Below are 24,016 nucleotides of genomic sequence, written 5' to 3' on the forward strand. Positions count from 1 at the left end.
TTTTACTTTGGCCTTCATTTTAATTTTAACATAAACACAGAGAAATTAAGGTGATTTTTTTGTTTTTTGGGGGGTTTTTTTTGACTGTTCATTGTGTACATTGAACATCAACAGAGATCATTTTCCAAATTTTGCACAGATTTTTCCAGCTTTCTGCATGATGCACAATTAAAATACATATATATATGTACATATATATATATTCTTCTTATAAATAAATTTATGTAAAAGCCTGGCAGAACTTTTAAAAACAAATGTGGGAGGTTTTATAAGAAAAAGATATCTTTTTAGTTCACTTGACAACCTCATATCATGTTACTGAATTTTGTTTGACCAAATCTCTTTATCAAAGTACTTCTAAACTGATTGGGTTTTTTTTTAATGTAGTTACTTTGCACAGTGTGAATTGAAATATTGCTAATATTTCAGTAAGAAAATGCCTCTGTAGAATGCTTTTGACTTTCATTCTGTACATTCCCTATGCAGAATGGACAGAGTGTACTTATTTATCAGTTAAAAAATAATGTTTCAGCTTCTTAAAACAGAATTTGATTTGGTTCGCCGTATATGTGACGCACTATTTGTTAAAATACAGCACTGTCTTATGTGTAAATCATAGTTTTTCAGACAATTATAAAGTTACAAAGTTTCCTCTTCCCCCAAATCCTCTTTCTCCCCCATACACATCTTTCTCTTTCACCCAGGCACAAGGCTGAGTGTTTACAGCTGTGGGAGAGAGGAGCTCATAGACAGAAAGATAAATGTGCCCAGCTAGCTTAATGAATTCTACTGGAAATGAACAGAACAGCACCTTACATTGGCATAATTTCCGTGGTGTCTTTTACTGGAAAGATATAGTTATGACTTTCATATTGATAGTACATAAAGCAAAACACCATGATTATAAGTGTATGCATTAGAATTTTTTTATGTCCTTAATGAAGAAATAGATACACATACTTTACTTTATTGCTAAAGAATGCTAAAGGATAAAGGGATGACAGTGTCTGTTCAGACATTATTGTACATAATGTTATGCTTAATTATGCCTATTTTGTACATAAATACATGCATAAATATGTGGAAAAAGAAACTGGAAGACAAGACATGGGTATCTACTGTTATGAAGTAGTGTAGTTGATACTTGGTCAGATAAAGATATGCAGTTATTACCATACTGCAGAAGAAATCAACAGTATGTATGCAGAAAAAGATTTTTGAAATTGTTTCAGAGCAGGATCCATTGCTTTTTTAACACACCCTTCGTGTACTCTCTAGGGATCTAATTAGTTGATACTAACATTGTGTCCTGCACTTGCCTTCTTAACTGGGTGTTCATTTCATTGATTTTGAGGCTTTGCAGAACTTACTGAGAATTCTTTTAAGTGTATTTCATTTGTAAGAGGAAGTGTATTGACAAATTAATCCTGATGGGTTCATGCAGATATTTGTGGGGTATACTTGAAATTCAAAGCTGAATATAACTTCTAAAAGAGTATAAGAGCTAAAGTACTGGAAGAGAATTAGAGTTGGTCTTTTTTTTTTTTTTTAATGCTTAACATTTATGTTGCAGATATACCCAATTGTTATAAATATACCATTTTTTTGCTATTTCTCACTTTCAAATACAGTGTTGTCTAATGAAATCATATATTGATGGAATACACCGAATTCTTCTATGACAATAGATTTGAAAGTTGTACTGGTAAGTTTAGATAATGGTAGCTGCTAGAATTGTTCTTCTGAAACAGCAATGATCTTGATTCAAAACCTTAATTTTCTGAGTGGTTTTACAGTCTACTAAAGTTTCAATCCAAGAATTGCTCTTCAGAGCGGACAAAAAGCCAGAAAATATTATTTTTAAATAATGCATTAACATGTTAATTTCCAATCCAAAAAATGAATCACTGTGGCAAGAGAGCTATGGGCTCCATTGCTGGTGCTGCAAGAGAGGCACGGACTCCCTTGTTGGTGCAGAACAAAGGCCTTTATTGTACATGCTTACAACCACTTATACCCGCGCAACAACCCTTTGGTCACATGTAGGAGCCAGGAGCCTCATGTGCGTTTATGTCTGGTGTGAGTAGCTGCTGAGCTTGCTTACTCATCTGCAAGGTCTTTTCTTCATAACGACTTTCTTTGTCCCACATCTCCCCCCCTCTTCATTATTATTAATAATTTTTTTTTAAAAAAGGTGCAATTTAGAAACATTCCTATAAGCAGCTAAACTGAAATTAACACTGAACTAATGATTGGTTCTTTCCACTATACTTAGAGTAAAATTAATAGTCCATTCTAACAGATCCCAACAATTCCAATTCTCATGGTTCCCTGGTGACACAGTTGACAAACACAGTGTGTCTTGTCCCGTCTTGTTGGCGACAGTCCAAACCGCTGATGAAAACGTAGTGATCACATTACAGCAGATGATGAGACAGCTGGCCGGACCCATCGTGCAGGTACCCATCTTGGACCTGTTCTGTTGAAACACAAACATAGCCTCAGCCTCACATAGTCAACAAATAGGGCCCTTCCATTGATTAGAACTCAGATATTTTACCCTGTTAATATACATATTTTACAGCTGTTAATATACACATTCTCAAATGCCAGAAGATATTCCGCCAGTCAAGTTGGATTATACTACCAAATGTGAGAAAGCTTCCTACGTTGCCAGTCTAGGGCACATAAACATTTTAGAACAATTTTAGAGCAGATACTGTTTTCTAATTTAGCTACATGCATTCACCTTGAATATCTGCTTCTAGTCAATCTCTGATCCTTTTTGTAAAGAAGAGAATCTTTGGATTCCCACAAATATCCCATAATGTTTTCTTTTAACAGAAAGAAAAAAGGAATCTGTTTATAAGAGAAAGATTCCCTCTCTTGCATGAAAAACTACACTACCTACTATAGAGAATAACAGCTTTAAAATCAGGAACCTGTTTATTGAAGTTTACTTCACATCTGCAAAGCAGTGTATTTTCACCACTTTCAGCATTAGCATTTGACTGATATCAGACGAACTCAGACACGCACAACTTTCAAACATACTTTCAATATTGTTATGTCTTCTCAATCTGCATACCATGATCTTTTATCTTAGAATTTTCTGGAGCATTGAGCAACTGCTACAACAGCTAAAAAGTTCAGAAAAATACACTTTATCAATTCCAACAGCTGGAACGAATGAGGGTCCAAACACGAGCATACGTCTCAGCAGTAGATTTCTGCAGCTCCTGCCCCCACACGCTGACAATGAGCCCCAAGTGCTTGTGGTGGTGGATGAGCCATAGGCTTATCCATTGGCTCTGGGGCTGCACACTCTGCAGCGAGTTGCTGAGCTCCAATATCTTCTGCTCCAGCGCCTTTTGTTGTGCAGATTCTCTCCAAAAGCCCACCCACATCATGTATTGAGAACCTGTCAATTGTGCCAAGGTCTTGCAATCACGAGGACGAAGAGTGTAACTTTTCATAACAGAGCTCAACAGATTACTGGCACAGGGAGAGCTGAGCCTTAATCCAAAAACCGAAATTGCAGGGCAGGTGAGAGCTGAATGCAATCTCTGAACGATGTCAGTCCCCCTCCTGCCTCCGTTCTTTGCCAATCGCTCGCCAAACTTCATGCGGATCGGGGGGTTGCAAGTCTGGTTCCTCCCTCAGACTCACTATTCTGGGGGATGAAGGGCCATTGTCATCGCTGTCGTTTACAGCGCCTTCCACCACAGGAAGAGCGGTCGGCTCTGTTGGGACCATGAATTTCGCATATTCTTTTAGCGATTCAAAAACCAATTTCCAGGAACCCAAGAAGTCTTTAGCCACAGGTTCAGAGAGCATCTCACTGCTTTTTCCCACGTTTCTGTGTCAGAAATTGTAGCTCCATCTACTACTTCTACCTTAGGAGAGCTTAAATTGAAGCTTTCCACTTTAGTGTGATGCTTCTGCAAAATTGTTTTCATTATTTTACAAACTATCTCCTCCTCCTTTGTTATACTTGTTTCCGTTGTTCCCTGTTGCTCACCTTGGTCCTGGAAAAGTGATTCTGGCTGTGTGATGAAACATCACTACATTCAACACTTCCACGTACAGACTTCTGTGTTGAGCCTCGCACTTCTCTCAATGCTCTCTCAGTAAGGCTTCCTTCATCTTTCTCTTGATAGATCTTCTTTCAGCACTCTCTCGATAGGTCTTCTTTCAGCACTCTACAGACTGGTCTGCCTTTTGTGACCCTGTTCAGGCACCAATCGCAGCAAGAGTGCTACGGGCTCCATTGCTGGTGCAGCAAGAGAGGCATGGAATCTCTTGGAGATGCAGAATAAAGATCTTTATTGTACATGATTACAGTCTTTTGTACCTATGCAACACCCGCTTGATCACATGCAGGAGCCAGGCGCCTTGTGTGTGTTGATGTCTGGCGCAAGTAGATGTTGAGCTTGTTTGCTCATCTGCAGGGTCTTTTGTTCATAACGACTTTCTTTGTCCCACAGATCATTAGCTCCAAGATTAATCACATCAAAAAGATTTTGAGCATTTGTGTGTTGTGACTGCATTGTACCAGATCACAGTATATATATAATGATGAATGACTTCTTTACAAATAAGGACATGTAACTTTAAGAAATGTAAGCAACATCTGTCTCCAGTGCTCTCAGCAAAGCAAATTTCCAGTTTCTGTATGTTCTGTTACAGTTCCTACAGATATAATACTTGCGGTAAAACAGGGTAAGGTAAGGCAGGAGAGCAGGGCAGAGGAGAGGGCAGAGCTGGATAAAGTAGAGTAGGGTGATTCTGTTGGAAGGAACCTATACAAAGTCACTGAATTCAATTGCCTGAGCACCTTGTGGCTTGGGGTGGGGAATGGAGCTGGAAGCAATCTTCAATGATTGTAAAGTCCAGTTCCTTGAGCATTTCAGAGAGAACCGAAAGTTAAAGTGCTATTAAGAGGGTCGCCCAAATGCCTCGGGAGCACAGACTAGCTACAACGCTACAGCGTTGGGCGTCGCCTACTACAATGGTGTATCAACCACCTTGCTAGGAAGCCTGTTCCAGTTGTTAACCAGCCTAACAGTAAAGATGCTTTTCCTGATAATCAGTCTGAACCTCAAGCTGTGCAGCTGGGTTCTCTTGCTGCACATCCACTCATTGATTCTCAGGGAGAGGAGACCAGCACCTCCCTCCCTGCTTCCTCTCTTCAGGAAGTTGTAGAGAGAAAGGAGGTCGCCTCTTGGCCTTCTCTTCTCCAGACTAGACAAAGTGTCCTTGGCCTCTCCTCACAGGACATGGCTTCCAGCCCTGTTACCAGCTTTCCTGCCCCCCTCCAGAACACATTCACGCACCTGAACGTCCTTTTTATATTATGGAGCTCAGAACTGCATACAGATTTTGATACTGCATGAATGCCAAATGTAGTAGGAGAATCCTCCCCTTTTAGTCAGCTTGGTTATGCAGTGATTAATGCCTTCAATTAATGCCTTCATGCAGTTTGCCCTGTTGGCTGCTGAGCACAATTCTGGCTCATGCTGTGCCTGCTTCCACCAGTACCCCCAGGTCTCTTTCTGCTGAGCTCTTCCACAGTCATCCATCTCCCAGTGATGGATTCTATCTGTATCTGTGTGCAGCAGTATTGCATCCAGGTGCAGCACTAGAATTTTTCTTCAACTTCATGCCATTGCTGATTGCCTAGTGTGTCACTGTTTCTGATACTTCTTAGAAGGCCTTATCTATCCAGAGAGCCAACAGCATCTCCCTGTTTTTTGTGATCTGCATACCTACTGGAGGTACATTACAGTCTTCTCTTCTCTTTGAGAAGAATGTTGAACTGGCCCTGGAACTGCATCTTGAGGAACACTGCTTTTGACCACTGACCAACTGTATATACACCCAATTACTTTAAGCTCAGCCTTCCACCATTTCACTACCTAGTGTAGCATAACCTGTTAATCTTACAGTTGGACATTGTGTCCAGAAGGATGATTTGACAGTCAGTGTCAAAGGCATTACTGAAGTCTGGGAAAATAACATATTTTGCCTTTCTTTCATCCACCAGGTAGGTGATCTTATCCTAGGTGGAGATCAAATTACCAAGGCATGACTTTCCCCTTAATTATCCAGTATTGATACACCTGGTAATAGCTTTGTTCTTTATCTGATTTTCAAAATTCACCAGGGCGATCTTCTCAATAATTTTTCCAGGGAGAGAGATTAGATGAACAGGTCACTTACAGGCATCACAAACTCCATATATAAGACATGATAGATGTGTTGCCCTGAAAATAATGCTACTTTTCCATGGAAACTACAACAAACACAATAACACTATTTGGTAGAGCAGATTCTCAGCAACAAAATACTGTTTTGTCAACACCATCATCACTGTTTGGTATGCATTTTTGCTGACCACGAGGAAGAGCCTACATACTGCAGTTATAAATTCTGTAGCAACAGATGTGACTCATTGTCACTGTCAGCACTGCTGAAGAGCCCTACCCATAGCCTCACTGTGCTCACATCTGCTGTTTTGTCTCCTTAAATGTTCAACAAATGATTAGTGTCATTTGGTGCCATTTTTTCCACATGAAGGAATTCAGAGACTCACCTGTGATTTGTCCACACTTCCATGTCAGACGCCATTTTGTCAGACTGCCCCCCTGCTGCCATCTGTCAAATAGCGACAAAACATAACAGAATATTGGTGGAAAGATTCACCCTCTACTGCCATACCATCACCATCTGCCTCTGATGTCATGGGTCTACATAATAAAATAGGGGACTGTACTTTCAATGCAGCTCTCATATATAAAAAGTAATACTCATATTTAAGAAGAATGTAAGGAAACTACCAGAGCATTTCCTCTAGAGTGTCTCTTGATAGTAAAACAGTGTTGTTTACCTCAGTTACACTGTTTACAACTCACAAAATTATTCCATCAATGCAGAAACAGCTAATCCAGTGCTCCAAATTATAGTGTACTTTGATAAGTACTAATTATAGTTATACAACTCTTATATAACTAATTATAGAGACTCTAATAAGCATAAAAAAGACCTACATGGGTTTTATATCCTCTACAAGGGATTTCTTCTCTGGGAGAGTGGTTGGACAGTGGAATAGGCTGCCCAGGGAAGTGATGGCATCAGTATCCCTTGAAGTGTTCAAGAAATGTAGAGATGTGGATTCAGGGACATGGTTAGTGGGCAATATTGTATTAGGTGTATGGTTGGGCTAGATGATCTTAGAGGTCTTGTCCAACTTTCATGATTCTATGATTCTATGATTCTGTGATGCTAAATTCATTTTATTAAGGAAAACGTGGTAATGCAGCTTCCAGAATTCATGTAAAATTTCGTCTAGTCAACAGAGAATTTGGGAACAGAGTAAAGGTGGAAAGTGAAGTGGTGACAGGATTTTTTTTTTTTTTTTTTGCCCTTTGGCCATTGCCTTATGGTGAAATATGATTAAGCGCAATGCATTCTAGCTTTCTGCTGAAGTGGGAAACCTCTCAGCCTTGTGTTTTCTAAGCCATCTGTCTGCTCTTCAGCTGAGGGAATGAATACAAGGTGTAAAGCTTTGTGCACTAGAAAGTTTTGTTTTCTTGCAGGGCAGACCAGGGATGCAAAATTCCAGCACCAGCTTGAATCTGAATTCAGTGGTCTGCAGAGTTGTCTCATGCTTATTTTTAAAACCAACTAGAAGTACTTCATTTATTTCTCCTAATGTTAGAGAAGGATGTTTGCTCTTAGTTCCTTCTTAAAATTTTATGAAACTTTTTTTTTTTTTTTAAGTGTCTTTTTCCTTGGTGGTTACCTGTTTTCAGTAAGAGTGATAATGAGTCTTTAGAAACAGGAGCATTTTGAAGTAGATTTTTAGTAGATTTTTTTAGTAGATTTTTTTGGTTGAATTTTTCATTGCTTTGCAGTGCTTTATCTGAGAACTTACAAAGGTGGTATGTGGCTGCCAAGTCTTTAAAATATTATTAAAAACCAAAACATCATAAATCATGTTAAATAAATTCATAATGTTATAAATGAATGAATAAATCCATCAATATTATTTCTAACAGCAGTCACTGTAAACACAATTAGATGATTTCTCTTTAGACACAATAGTAATAAACTGATAAGTATTTTATTGTTCTCTAAAATTTCAACAAACCACTTCCCTCTGGAATAACCACAGAATTAAGATCAAGTCATAGTGTAAATATAAGTAGAATTCACTGATGTTAAAAAGTAGTTTCCAGTGCTTTGGTTATTATCAAGAAAAGTACAACTGGAACATACTAGTTCAGTTCTGAATTTTAAAAAGCTGTCCAAAGTATATATTTAGTGATTAGATTTAGGCTGATTAGAACATAGTATTTCTAAACAAATAATGAAGCTTTGTTTTGACTTTTCAATGGTCTAATCCTTCAATAGTCTAATCCTTCAAATATGATTCTGTGTACTTATGTGAAAAATGTAATGGAGAAAATGAGTTTCTCTTAATCTCTTGTAAGGATTTTAACTAGCAAATTTTTCTGAAAACAAATTGTTATTCTGTTGTGTTTTGTTTTCCTTTTAAAAACTTGAAAATTCAGCATGGGAATAAACCACGACAATGACCACCCATCCTGTGCAGATGGTCTCCATATCATGTCTGGAGAATGGATTAAAGGACAGAATCTTGGTGACGTTTCATGGTCCCGCTGCAGCAGGGAAGATCTGGAAAGATTTCTCAGGTGTATCTTTCAATAAACATAACTCATACCATGTATATTTTACAAATAGTTGCAGTGAGTAACCTGAAAAAAATTTCAGCCTTTCACTGGGAGATTGAAAAGGATCTTCCACTTGCATAGCCCATCAAAATAACTTAAAACATGTGCTAGATATTATTTGGCAGATTAAAATTTATCTATTTTTGGCAATTATTTATACTCTTATATGCTCAATTTTTGAATGTGTTTGTATATATGCATATATATTATGTATATGCATAAAATTTCATTTTAAAATACATTAAAGTATTTTAATATAGTATACATTGAATAAGGCTGGACAGAAAACAACTTCTAAACATTGTATAGATTTTATTATTTGTGTTGTGCCATTCAGTGCTATGCAATTTAATTACATTAATTCCTTTAAGTTACTGGGAGATATTTGATAGAGAGTAGTATGCCTAGAAACCAAATTAAAACACTCGTTTTCATTCTTATGTCTCAAAATAGAATCTTAAATTCACAGATATATCTATTGGGAATTTACTTAAAAGAGTTAAGCAGTCCTGAAGTCTGCTTTATGATTCTGAAATAGTTAATTGAAATTATATTTGAAGTTTGAATTTGTACTGAATCTCAGCAGAATTCGTATGTCCATGAACTGATGCATTAAATAGGTTTAGGCATTTTCAAATCTTTTTTTCTTCAGTTATTGAGAAATGTTGAAGTTCTGTCTACTGGCTCAGAAATGTATGTATTTTTAAATATATATATATATTTATAAATATAAACTGAAATTATTCATTTAAAATATTAGTGGACGTGAAAAACAAGCTGCATAACTGTCTGTGCATTATCAATATTCCACTTGTTAATAGCTGTTTCAATTTCTATCCAAGCCATAATCAGTTAAGTAACATTAATACTAAAATGCTATCCAGAATATTCCTGAAATTCCTAGTACTTCTGATAATTTTTCTGCAAATGTACAAATCAAAACACCATTAACTTCTTTCAAGAAAGCAGACATTAATTTATGTGGAGTCATTTCTCTGAATGACAGTTCAATTCTTATGAAAAAAAAAAAAAGAAATCGTGAGTCTGTATTCCTCTAATGTACAACATCTAATGCATGTATAAATCAGCATGACGATCGAGTTCTTTCAGATTGCTCAGCATATGAATCTCCATACATTGCCAGGTCAAAGGCCAGTAACTGTCTGCTACAGACGAATCCTCAAAGCCTCAATTCTGTGATTATTCCCTCCAAGCTCCCAGGGATGACATACACTGCAGATGAGCAATGTCAGATTATTTTTGGGCCAACTGCTTCATTTTGCCAAGAAATGCAGGTAAGAATGGGGATATACTTCAGAGAATATATCTACCAACTTATAATTCAGTTATTTCTGTTTATGAGGACATAGCACCTTTGAAGCTCATTTGCATTGTGCTTATCTCAGGTTAAAATAAGCATTCTCATTTGTTTATCTTGTAAGGCTTGCTTTGCATCTCCAAACATACTGAGTCAAGTTCTTCTTCATCAGTGATGTGTTCCTCGTGCTTTAGAAATAGAGAATTGCAAAGTGTGAAGTGTGAAGCCACCTCATTGCAACAAATGGAATATTTACTGTTTATTCTACTGGGACCAGATTTTGTGTGTGGTTTCCGTTTCATTATGCTTTGAGTATTGAATCTCAGAGTGAAAACAGTGGTGTTACAGTGGTGTTATCTGGGTTCTCTGAATAGACCCTGATTTGCAGCGTTGTACCCTGTGAGCTCAGGCTGAGCCATGTAGTGCCATGGCAGTAGGATTTCCAGTGCAGTTAAATAAGATTTCTGTAGCAAAAAGGAATCTCAGAGCAATAGACAGAACACATACAAAAAAAAAAAAAAAAAAAAAAAAAAAAGATATTGCCATTTAAGTTGAGCTAGAATTAAGCTATACAAAGTTTCCAAAAATTCTCCGTGTACGTGGACTGTGTAACACTAATATTATTTATTATTATTTATTTATTATTATTATTTATTATGATGATGTTTGTAGTCAATTTTTTATCATCTTTCTCTTGAAATCTGATGATGTTATCAGATGTTATCTGATGATGAAATAACGAATATGTTGAATTTACCAAATTCTTTCATTTTCCATATTATGAAGTTAATGCAAAGTTCACTATTTTAACTATGCAGATTATTCTGTCTTCCGTTAGAGAAATCACTGCATGGAAGACTTTTACAACTAAAACAGTACTTCTGAAGTTGCAATATCAATTTATTACAATAATTATTTTATTGTGCGTTGGCAACCACTGAATTTTCCATGAAGGCCAAACTATGTTCATTTATTACTGCATACATTTTTGCCAGTAACTGGCAGTTTACTGTGGTTACAGTTATTGTCCAGAAGCCAAGAAATGAGTGAGAAACATTCTCCTTAAAGGTTCAGTTAAACTTCAGTAAATCCAACAGTTTATAGCCAAGGATTTCTTGAATCTGTTCTATTTGCTGAAGGATTCATGCACTTCACCATAACTATGTAGAAGATAAATCATGAACTAAGTCAGTCTTACATTTTTTTGTCACTGGGAGTTGGTTTGACCACAGACTTCATGCAGTCTTTTTTTGAAACAAGTTCATTTCTTTTTTTGACAGCTATTCAACTAAGAAAACAACTGAATAATAATGAAAATCAGTTTTCTTAATGATATCAGAATGATAATATCAGTGGTACATTCAGAATTTCCTACAAATTCTATTATTGAACAGCACTCCATAATTATTTGCAGTCGTCTTACATTGCAGCCTCTGAGAAATACTGCATGTACCAATGATTTTCACTTGCTATCTGGAATTCCTTTTTGTGATTTAATGTCTAAAGTAAGGCACTGAAAGCACCACTGAATTTCTACTCCTGTATTTTCCTAAGTGAGCCTCACTCTTGCATGAGTAGTATCTAGACAGCATTTTTTTTCTTTTCAGCTTTATTTAAAAAACTTCTTTTTCATATCCTAAGCAAAATTTATAGAGCCTAAGAAAAGTGTGAGTGGATCTCTGGGTACAAAATTTATGTCATGTCACTGTGCTTATCTTGTAAAGGAGCCAAGTTCGCTTTTATGCCCATGATGTCTCACACAAGAATCAATTAGACCTAACATTGTTTTGCATAACAGATAGCGAGATCATGGCCCAGAAGTAGTTCTCGATGATTAAATGTAGAACTTGACAATTGAATATAATCATTGAACTATTGAATGCTGGCTTTCAAGATTAAAGTCCAGGATGTGAGTGCTATCTAGTCAGCTCCACTAAAACAATTCCTGTCATAACACAGCTGCGATCTTTTTAAAGAAGTAGGAGACTGGTTATATTTCATGGTGATTTTTAAGACATTTCAGGGAAAGATCACAATGAAAAGAGAGAAAGTCATGGAAACATTATAGCCCTGGAGAAATATCCATCCTCATATCCACCACCACACTGTAAACAATCTTGACTTTGCACATATACAGTTCTGAAATGCTCATTTTGTATCCATTCCTTCCTTTCAGCTGGATCCTCTTTCCAGATGATTGGAAAAGTATCCCTATCATGCACACAGATCTCCCTTGCTCATTTTAAAAGCCCCTAAAAATAAAGGAATTCTGTACTGTTGTGATTTTTATGTTATATTTTATTAAATTTCAGATGTTAAAAACTCAGATTAACTACTAGCCTAATCTTTAAGAAAAAAATCATTCATGTATGCTTGGCAATATTTTGTTTTGTATTGTACACACAAAAAAGTATTTTACAGATTAGGAATAGTTTAATATCATTAGTATACTTTTATCACTTCCAGTTACTCTAATTTTCCACCTTAGTCTAATTGTAACTGTTATTTTATTGTGGTTATGATAGCCACTAAACCCCTGTGAACGTAACTATACATATTATGAATGGATAAAGCTTTCTACTTAGAGCAGTAAATTTGCATTTCAGAAGTTTGTGCTCTGAATTTCTTGTGACTGTACTACTGATAGTGGTCTTCAGATTTCTGCTGGTTTTCAAACCAGTCTCAACATGAAGCACTGCAGATTTCTAGAGAAGGTCTTGTAGTATGCATCATTCTCAAATTCACATATTCTTAGTAGAAGTATTGTTTCTTTTTTTTTTTTTCAAGAGAAGTTAAGAAAAATGTTGAAAATATTTGGAAATCAAAAAAGTGGAAAACATACATCAGTATGTGAAAATTTGACTTTAGTTTTTGAGAATCTGGGTAAGTTTTCTTCAGATGCAGTCTCTGATGAATGAAGACATTAATTAGGACCAATAGATTAGCATATATTTTTGTTTCAGTGAGGCTGAGTTGTGGCAGCACTGCAGTCAGTCATTTCACAGTAGAAGTGGAAGCACTTAGTCCTGAACATGGGATACGCTGTCTTTTCTTCACTATTTGAAGAAGTCCTGTTGCTGTCAAGTTTTATCTTGAAGTGTATTTATAAAAATAATTTTAGAAATACAGATTATCTTTGGAATAAGGACAATAATTACAATTTGATATTGAAAAATATTTGTTAAAAACTATTCTGAACACAGCGTAGGTCTTCTGTAGCTAAATTTTAGGATTACCATAGCCTGACTGTTGTCATGTCAGTTCTGCTTTGACACAAAACTGCAGCAGAATGAACCACAGGTGAATGTGGCTGCTTCAATCCTGAGCCCTCTGCAATCTTTGCCTTTTTAAAAAAATGATACAGTCATTCATTGTTCATTAGAGCACATGTTTCCTGCGCACTAAACTTTTCACGACAGCATAAGGTTTGTCATACAATTTTCATGCATAATATAAAGGAAACAGGCCCTCAGTAGTTTTACCAATGTACCAAATCATTTCAGTCACAAAAAAACCATGTCTTCTGGCAGCCCAGGGTTCAAAAATCTCCTGATCTTTACATTTTATGTGCACTATGAGCCACCACCCTCCAACATCTCCTGGATCCTTTTTCTCCTCTCTTCAGCTGCCAAGGAAATTTGGAGAAATACTGCAAAGGTGTACTAACATTTGAAGAAGATAAAGTTATCTTGTTCTGATGCTCACAGCAGGCAGAATAAGCATTTTTCTTTCTGTCTCCAAAAATCTCCATAAATGACAACTGACTGGAATTCCTCTCATCTGCCTTTTCCTGCCCAGCAAAAATATTGCAGCCTGATTTTCACCTTATTTTGTATCTTCTTTGTAGATGTCAGATTTTATTTATTTTTGAGGTATTTCCAGTGTAATGAAGATTATGAATCACTGGAAGTATTCATTGTAGTTGTATGAACACAGGGCATTAGGAAGTCCTAGAGAAACTTCCAAATTTTTATGAATATGTTCTTACAAACCTCCAGTGATCATAGTCTGCGTAGCTGTACCAAGATTGATTAGATCTTGTGTATATAAATAGATTCATTTTCAAATCTTGCTTTTTGTTGGTAGTGACAGTGCTTTCTCCCTTTCATATAAAATGAATGAGCACTAAGATATGTATAGATGTGACACTGAGGGATGAAGTTAGTGAGCATGGTGATAATGGATTGATGGTTAGACTTGATGATCTTAGAGGTCTTTTCCAACCTTAATGTTTCCATGATTCTAAATAAAATGAGTGAAAATATGGATTAATATGGAGCTCTGAAAGCTCCAAATGTTGTTAAGAAGCACATCCCTTGTACTCACCTGTTTCTAAAATGATGCTAAAAAATTTAGTTTTATCCAGGTGCCCAGTGGTTTTCCTGATTTGTGTGCTAGTAAACAGAAGTAGAATCCTCCTTTCGGCCTTAGCATTGTCATACATCTTTCAGTCCTAGTTGGAGTGTATCTGCATACTGACATGTTCATAACATGGTGCAAAGTTATTCCTATGTGCTTTGTCAGTGCTGGAGTATGCACAGACCATGACCTCTAAGGTTAAACTCAGGGATTTCTTTCCCCTTTCTGTCAGCACACTAGCTTGGCTTGTATCATGTGTCAGTGATTAATAGAAAGTGAAGCACAATTTGCCCTTACTGATTTTTGTCCACTTTTAGCCTATTTTTAATATCTTGAAGCTGGTAACTTTATTATAAAATTATTAAATTATGTGCAGAAAGTAACTTTTCTTAAGACAGATTTCATACTTTGTAGAATACCTATATACCTATATACTTGGTTTTCAGCATGTCATATGCACTGGGTTGTGGTGTAAGGTGGAAAGTGAGAAGGAATGCAAAACTAAACTGGATCCACCTATGGATGGAACAGACTGTGAGACTGGAAAGGTATGTTTTCCTACAGCAGAAGTAATAAAGCAACATAAGTTACACTGAACACCTGACATTTAAGGAAAAACTGAATATGTCTTTGCATTTGTTTAAAGTTACTGCTTACCTCAATTTTCATGAAAACTATACGTACATAATAAAATGAACTATATATTTTCTATTATATAATCTAGACATAGTACAAAAATACATTTCCATACAAGCAATGAAATGCTTTTAAGAAGTTAATCAAAGCCACCTGTTTTGATGCTTGCACTGTTCTATTTCAGTCTTGCTTTGTTTTTGTGTCATGTTTATGAATGGAATGCCATTGTTGCCCTGCTTGTTGTGAGCAGAAACATAAGCTTTGAAAGACAGAAAAATTTCAGCTCCAATTTCCACGTAAAATCAGATTTGCAATCTAACTATTTAGGATAAGCTTAAAGAGGAATTTACAGTGTCCGTACACCAAAAGAACAATTAATGTCACTGCAAATATGTTGTCAAGGAGAAATTAATGGTCTCCTGAAGTCTGCCTTACATTAATTGTTGTTCTTCAGGAGCTTTCATGTTATAATAATGCTGCTGCTGTGTGAATAGAACTGTAAAGTAGATACTTTTCGTAAATAGATAACATAACAGAAATATGCATGTGTCTTGGGATTTTCATGATACTGTGCTGACAGCAGTCTCCTTCTGGAGTGATTGGCTCTTTGAGTCATATTGCAGTCACCAAGGACTGTCATCATATCCCTAATCTTCCGGAGGTTTGAGGAGGCTTGTGACCCTGCCTGTGGCAGGGGTTTGGAACTTGATGATTCTTGTGATCCCTTCCAACACAAGCCATTCAGTGATTCTAAGAAGAGCAAATAAATCAATCAGCTAAATTTTTCAAGTAGTAAAATTTTTGTATACTGAAGAAAAACTAGAGTGCATTAATTGTCATATTTCTAAAAGTCTTACATTTGTTATGATCTTTTGATTCTGATAAATGCATGATGCTTTGTCTGGAATCAACATTTGGAAAGACACAGACATATCTTTTGTTGAAGTTTATATTCTTTATGTTGACACTGGTGTGCCTCTGGTGTGGAATAAGAAAATAGTGGAACTCATTGAGACCCAGATTTTTCTGTAATACAACCACAGCCATTTGAACATTCAGACAGCCCAAAATTAGTGTATGTTCTGAACATCATTGTACGTCATTAATTCATTTGCAAAAAGGTGATAATAGCAAGTAATTGCAGACAACTTGTTCTTGTTGGTAGTTGTGAAGACATTATTATATGGTAGTGACATGACATGAGTGCTGGGAGAACCTATGAGGAGCTTAGCTAGTTGGAGGGAAATAAGTAGAAAGTGTAAGAAATATTACTGATTCAAATTCAAATGGCTCAGAGAGTTTTGTGTCAAGCTGCAGGGACACCTTATTTATGACTAGCAGTAGAAAGCTAAGCAGACATAACTGAAACATCTCAGAGAATTAGAAGAGATACTTCTTCTTGTTTACTTTATGTCTTAGGTTGTAGAGATGATATATTCTTGTCTCGTATTATTTGCTTAGGATATTGGGAAGTGGTTTGAGTATCATTTCCTTAGCCTCTCTAGGTTTAAGCTCATTCCAGCTCATCTGTCATATAAGTCAAGGATTTCTAAGCACCCCTCAAACTCCCCATCAGGAAGATGCAGTCTCTGGAGAAAACTCTTTTTTGCCTCTCTATCTGAAGGAATATGATTAAATAAACATGAGCATGTTCAGTCTGAAATATCAAATTACAAAATTTGTAGTTTCTGATTGTGTGTTCAATGCAAAAATTTAAACAGCTCTATGAAGACTTCTCAAATTTGGTAAATTATGTCATGATTGCAATGCTATAGTTTAGGGCAGAAAATTAAGCTCAATTGATCAGTTAGAAACTGAAGGTAAAATTTAACGCTAGACAAGGTTTTATTGCACACAGTGCAGATAACAGTATTATTTTATAAAAGTTACAAAGGTCTTTATTGTTTTTATTATTGACATGTTTTGTTCCTTTCAAGATATGAGTTTGTGATGTACTTTATCTATTAAATAGTAACCAGTAATCTAGAGTGCAAAGATAAATGTGTTAGTTCATAGTCAATGACATTAATTCTTTGTTGTCTGCTATAGCCTTATTGCTTTATAATTGTGGAAATCTCATATTTCATGTGTTTAATCTGACAAGCAGCCAAACCCACTGATCCCAGCACTGACCCAAACCCACTGATGGGAGACAGAATAGAAAAATAAATAGGTAGAACTCATAGGCTGACATTTAAACTGTTAAGTACGATAGAAAAGAAGAGAAATAACAATAATGATAGTAACTAGATACATATGTATATGTATACATAAAACAAATGATACAAATACCACTTGCTCACCAGCCGATAACCGATGCCTGGACAGACCCTGAGCACCAGCAACTGCTGTGGCCAAGTCGCCTCAGTTTAAAAGGTTTTTTTTTTTTCTTGTTTTTTTTTTTTTTCCTCCACGTGATTCTATACAGTTGGAATATCTCTTTGACCAGTTTAGCTCAGCTGTCCTGGATCTATCCCCTCCTGGCTCTTTGTGCCTCCCATTCACCTGTCTGGAAGGGCTGTACAAGAAGCTGAGAAAATGAAATTGAAATGAAGTGAAAATGTCCTTGGCTCTGTACAGCACTACTTAGCAACTAAAACATCAGTGTGTTATCAGTACTGCTTTTATCTTCATACCAAAACATAGCATATCAGACACTATGAGGAAAATCAAGTCTGTCCCAGTTGAAACCAGGACACAATGAAAAAGATTTTCAGCTGGTGTAAATTGATAAGTACTAGCGTTTTGCAAATGTATAGTGCTTGTCACAAGATATGGACATAGGCTACAAAGCATAAGAATTGTGATTGGATAGTGAGAAATTGCTGTTATCATGGGAAGTGACAGATAAATACAAGATTATTGAGGTGGTATTCTGGACTTCTTTAAATAAATGTCAGAAGTTCAGTTGACTTTTTCAGCACTAGTCTATGGAGGATTCCATTCCTGTCTCTTTGAATGCAAGTTGTGAAAAAATCTTGTTTTTTCTCCGATTCATAGTATTCATGTTACTCATAGAATTTCATGTTACAATTGTCACTGGATTATCAGTGATAAATACTAGCTATACCTATACTAGTGAACCAATCAAGCTGGGGGCACAGCCCAAAACACAGTACTGTGATCATCTGATTCAGCAAATGGGCAATCCCTGCAATGTGTTTTGGCTGGACCCAGAAGCATTTTCCTAAGCAGGGCCCAGCCTCAAACAAAGTGGACAATGTGATCTGGAAACCATTTCTTTTCCAGAGGCACCCTGTGTTGAAAATGAACTTCAGCATGAGCTTGTAGACAAGAGTTGCACTTGGTACTTGGACAAAGAGCTAGAGGAAGGTCACTAATACAGGAGAGAGAGCTGCGAAAACAGTAGGAGGAGATACTCCTGACTCATATGAAATCTTTTGAACAAAATATTTGGATTCTGCCTTGTGGAGTAGTGAGTTGTTTTGCGTATGCCTTGATTTATTTACCTAACTGATGAATTCTTATTTAGTGGTGTAAGGCTGGAGAATGTACCAATCGGACAACATTGGTGGAACATATGGAGGGGGAATGGAGCATGTGGAGCACTTGCAGCCGTACTTGCAACACTGGAATCAGCAGCCGACAGCGCAAATGTCCTGGGTAAAAATAAGTTCAGGATTCCAATTCTATTTTTCTGAACAGAATTTAAATTGTTCCAGTACAGAACCTCATTAAGATATTGCTATCTTATAAGTAATGAATACTGAAAAGGCTTAGATGAACTAAGTATTTGATTTTTTTAGTTGCATGTTAAAGCTTTTGTTTATAGCTTCACCTGAAGACAAAGAGAAAAGAGAAAACAAAGACAAAGAGAAAACCAAATGTGTAATTTTTGACTTGCAGAGTGCCAGTACATAATTCTTGTCTTTTCATTTTGGTAAAGAAAAATAGGGAAAGGGAAAAGGAAAGGGAAAGGGAAAGGGAAAGGGAAAGGGAAAGGGAAAGGGAAAGGGAAAGGGAAAGAGAAAGGGAAAGGGAAAGGGAAAGGGAAAGGGAAAGGGAAAGGGAAAGGGAAAGGGAAAGGGAAGGGGAAGGAGTGCAGAAGACAGAGGAATTAAGAGGGATGTATGCATAGAGAGCCATAAGGAAAACTTGGATATGGCTACGCTAATAAACAGTAGTTAACAGAGTCCTTAGATTGAAAAGAGGCTATTTTTATATCCTCCCATCTAAATACTACTTCCAATAGCATGCCTAAAACTCTGTAGAATTTAATGATGTTTCAGTTTCACTTAAATTCATTCTTCCAGGCAACATTTTCGGTAAGTAACTCCAATTTTTTGCAGTTCACTATTCTGCATGTATTCATTAATGCCTACAATCACAACTTATACATCAGGAAAAAGAGTTTTGCCTAAATTTTGTAACACAACATATGTTAAAAAAAATGGAGAGGTAACAAATCTCTATTAAGGCAGGCATTATATGTCCTTTCACTTGCATTCCTGGCTCACTTCAACAATAGAAAGCAACAACAGAAAAATCACCTGAACTTTACCAAAACTTTAATGAAGGTTCTCTGTGCTAAACATCCCTAGTAATACTAGTGCTTCTTTGGGATCAAGTGTAAGTTATGGTTTAGCACCATTACCTGTAATGCAGCCAGTCCAAACAGAAGTCAAACATGTTCTGTGAGTTTATTGTGAGTGATTTTTTAATATTATGTCATCAATAAAACTGCAATTTAAATTGTTTGTGTTTATCTTAAACAAGTTATGCTGTATGTTTATAGATATTGCTAATAATAAATGACTATATTTATGCCATCATTTCTAGTCTGGGCGTTGAAGGTGAGTGTCATGGCCCTGTGATGCAGTATAGAATATGTGAAAATCCTTCCTGTCCTGCTGGCGTGCCTGCCTTCAGAGACTGGCAGTGCCAGGCTTTCAGTGTCAGATCTTCATATCAGAAGCACGTGCACCAATGGCAGGCTGTCATTGATAATGGTAAGTCAAAGACATCTCTCACATTTCCCAAATTGTTATTATACTTTCTTTAATAAGTAGCAATAATTTAAAAGCAAAAGCAAAATGAAAACAAACCAATGAACTGACCAAACACAACAACAACAGAAGAAAAGCAAGCAGAAAGAGTTAAGGACTGAAAACAGTTAAGTTGAGAAATTAAGAATCTTTACAACTAGTAGTAAAGTTGTGCCAAGAATGACAGGAGAATACTGTAAGTATTCAATTGCCATTGATATTTCCCTCAAGACAAATTATCACAAGCATTACAAAGGACAGATTTTGCTGAATCCTGAAAAATGTGAAGTTATTATCCTACACAACAAACCTGGGTGAACATATGTCCATCTAAAAGAAGATTTTTTTAACGCTAAATTATGAGATTATATAGAAGACTGAAGGTGGCACAATGAAAACTTGTTATTCTTCTTTCAGAGTAAAGAAAATTCTCTTCATGTATTTGAAAGGCCCTTATCTACTGAATCAATCTGGCTTTATTTTACCAAATTTCATTTTAGAGCAGAAACATTTGACATATATCCTAAGGATCATAAATTTTCAATCTGACTTTGAATAATTCAGTCATCTGATGAAAAATGTTGACGCATTCCCATTTTCCATTGAGAACAGATGACTATTTTCATCAAGCATGTTCATGTCTTAAGCTGCACTAAGGAAGCACAAAACTGGACATAAGCTGAATAATGCCAGTGTTACAAAAGTCCATTTTTCCCAAACCCTTAGATATTTTCCCTCCTGGACTTTACGAGGACTGAACTGTGCACCATGTCCAAAGTAGTTACTGTTGCTTGAGTGAGGTCACCTATAGGGCCATGAGGACGATCAGCATCTCTTCTATTAAGATGGGCTGAGAGACCTGGGATTGTTCAGCCTGGAGGAGAAAAGGCACTGGGGAGACCTCACAATGGCTCATCAGTATCTAAAGTGGATCTGCAAGAAAGATGAAAAGCTCCTCTTTGCCAGGGATTGTACTGATAGGACAGGGGGTTATGGCTTTAAAAAAAAAGAAGGTTTAATTTAGACATCATGAAGTGATTTTTTACTTTGCCCAGAGAAGTTTTGGATTGTTCAGCCTAAAGATGTTCAAGACCAGGATGGATGGGGCTTTGGGCAATGTGATATAGTAGAAGGTGCCCCTGTACACTGGAGGCAGATTGGAACTGGACCATCTTTCAGGGCCTTTTCAACATAAATCATTCCTTGATTCTGGTTTTTTTTTGTTTGTTTGTTTGTTTTTTGTTTTTTTGGGGGTTTTTTGTTTGTTTGGTTTTGCCTTTTTGAGTTCAGTGTCCTTAAAAAATTTTAGTTTGTAAATTTTCTATTAAGGTACTCTTTTGAAGAATTCTGATGCATGCGGTTCTTGTAGATACCAGGTGACTTTTACTTTACTGTTTAAGCAATATAGCAGAAATGCAGAATGTACAAGCTCAGGCAGTCTCATGCTTCTGAACTGGAGGTGGCTTGTGTCTAACTGGCTTCATGTATTGGCAAAAAAAGATCACATCTGATTGTATTTTTCCCCTGGAGATACCCAGAGCTATGTCAATTTTAGTATGTTAAATGTGCCCAGACTCCTCTCTGGTTTGCAAGTGAGCTGGCAGAGGAGGCCTGTGTCCATACTTCTCAGCTATCTAACACTCTGAAAAAGATGGTAGCATCCAAGCTGCTTTCTGGAAATGGCCCTTTTCAAGCGGCAGTTTCTAGTTTAGACCCAGCCAGTGCTAGATGGCACAGGCAAAAAATGTGCCACAGGCTGTTTTACAGTTTAACTGCACAGACAGTAGAGCTCTAGTGCCCTTGAATGTTTCCTGGAACTGTTTAATTTACTAATAAAAATGCACTCCAGGAATCTAAAAGTCAGCATGAAGTATGAGTGGTGTAGAATGCATCCAAATGAAATCAGTTTCAATTTCAAGATTGACATTATCCTTTCAAGAATCTGAAAAAGATTTGGAAAAGAGTTCTGAGTTAATGCACTTGTGATTAAAGATATAAAAAGTTATGTGATTTTGTACTCAGTTGACCACTGAGAGGAGACTTATTTTATTTGTTATTACTTTGGCAGTGATAGAAAAAACTTCATTATTTATAAATGATGACCCTGTGGAATACATGGCCACGTAGATAAAATTTCTTTTTAATTCTTTTCAAAATGAAAATGATTTGCAGAATGCTGTAGAAATGTAGTAGAAACTTACATGACTGTGGTAGAGATGTTAGAAAGAATGTGTTCAGTATTTTGTCTTTTTTTAAAATGTGGACTTGGTAAATCCTTATATTTTTCTTCCCAGGGTGTTTCAGTTACTCAATTTTTTTTATTTTTTTTTTTTCTTTTTCCCTCTATGACCTGCATAGTTAGAAAATCTGGAAAGTGTTAACTTTCTTTTTTAACCAATATTTATGATCTGTCAGAAGTTTAGTAGAATGAAAGTATAGATTACAACCAAAATATTCCATCAGTTGAAATGTGTGTATTCTTAATTGTAGCAATGAACATGACAGGAGTATGATGTAAGCCAAGTTTAAAGCAGAAGTATGTTCTAGGAAGAAAAAGAACTTGAGTTCTACAACCATGAGAAAAGGACAGAAAATGTGTGTTGGTTTGGTTTTTTTTTTCCCCCACATTAACTGAGATGACTTCTTATACTAATGTAGATTCATACTGAAAAGATAAGTATAAATCAACTTTTAAAATACTGTTGATTTTGTTTTTATTTGTTAACTGACCTTTCACGACCTCTTTTTTTTTTTCTATCAATTGCTACTAAAGAAAAGCCATGTGCCTTATTCTGTACACCGTCTGGAAAGGATCAACCCATTCTTCTAACAGAAAAGGTGATGGATGGGACTTCCTGTGGCCAGCATGGGTTAGACATCTGTGCAGATGGTAGATGCCAGGTATAAATTACTTCTTTAGAAAATGGATATGTATGTACATGTGTGTGGGTGCAAGTATTTGTTATGAATATGTGTTACTTCTCTGATGGAATTTTGCAAAATGCATGGCCAAGACTGAATGTTTCTTTATGTATCATACTAAAATATTTTAACTCTTTTCACTCATTGGAACACATTATCTGAAGTTGCTGAAGATTTAGCTGCAGGAATATGTATCCCACGTATGGCTGATTATAAGAAACTGCAGCACATTGGATAATTGAATTCATCTTCTAAAGTTGAGTGAAGACACAGCTTTCAACAGAATGGGAAATGTTGCTATGGGATCTGCATATGTGAGCTGAATTCTGTCAACAGTACAGATTTTACATCCAAATAAGCCAAAGATGATAATTTACAGATAACTAAAACAGAGGGCTTCTTCTGTTTATGGTCCTGAAAATTCATTTGGTTTATAGAAGTTCTTTTGACACTTTTATAGTGCCTCATATAGAAACTCTTTCATATAAATCCCTCAGGGCTGTTTTTAGCTTGATCCACTTCTCATTGCATACACTGAATTCAGCAGAAAAAGTAACCTTTAATACAGATTCATCACTAGATGCTATAATAAATTAGCTTACAGATGCATACATGCATCTATGTCTCCATGTAAATGCAGATGTGTATGTATAATAAGTCTTTCTCAAGTGACTGTGTGCAACAATTACACAATACTTAAATACTTCACTGAACTGGTTTTTTGCTCACCAGTTATAGGAGATCACAAAGAGGACATATAGTCCATTTTTCATGAAAAACCTGTTGTTTTGTTTTATTATCCACTTTTCATATCTGTCTGGCTAATAAAGACAAAAAAAGCCTGAAGCCAAACCCATCAAAGACTGAATTGTATTCTGGATATATCAAGAGTCAGAGAGATATGTGCTAATCGAATTTGAAAATATAAATTTTTTCTATCTTCTGCATTTTAGCTTGTCTTTTCAAGCAACAGATAATAAAGAACTTCTGGTCTACAGCTGTCGAGTTAGGTATTTAAA

The 24,016-nt window shown here is 36.2% G+C and overlaps 1 protein-coding gene across 2 annotated transcripts in view; it reads left to right on the top strand.

Moving 5' to 3' along the window:
- Positions 1–24,016, top strand: part of ADAMTS19 (ADAM metallopeptidase with thrombospondin type 1 motif 19) — a 159,657-nt gene that overhangs the window by 93,694 nt on the left and 41,947 nt on the right. For both annotated transcript variants that reach the window (XM_048931929.1, XM_048931930.1), the window contains exons 9-14: positions 8,577–8,717; positions 9,901–10,051; positions 14,880–14,981; positions 18,563–18,693; positions 19,870–20,039; positions 22,849–22,976. In XM_048931929.1, the coding sequence (XP_048787886.1) occupies positions 8,577–8,717; positions 9,901–10,051; positions 14,880–14,981; positions 18,563–18,693; positions 19,870–20,039; positions 22,849–22,976 (823 nt within the window). The remainder of the gene's footprint in view (positions 1–8,576; positions 8,718–9,900; positions 10,052–14,879; positions 14,982–18,562; positions 18,694–19,869; positions 20,040–22,848; positions 22,977–24,016) is intronic.

Source organism: Lagopus muta, chromosome Z (genome assembly GCF_023343835.1).
Source record: "Lagopus muta isolate bLagMut1 chromosome Z, bLagMut1 primary, whole genome shotgun sequence".
Taxonomy (NCBI): Eukaryota; Metazoa; Chordata; class Aves; order Galliformes; family Phasianidae; genus Lagopus; species Lagopus muta.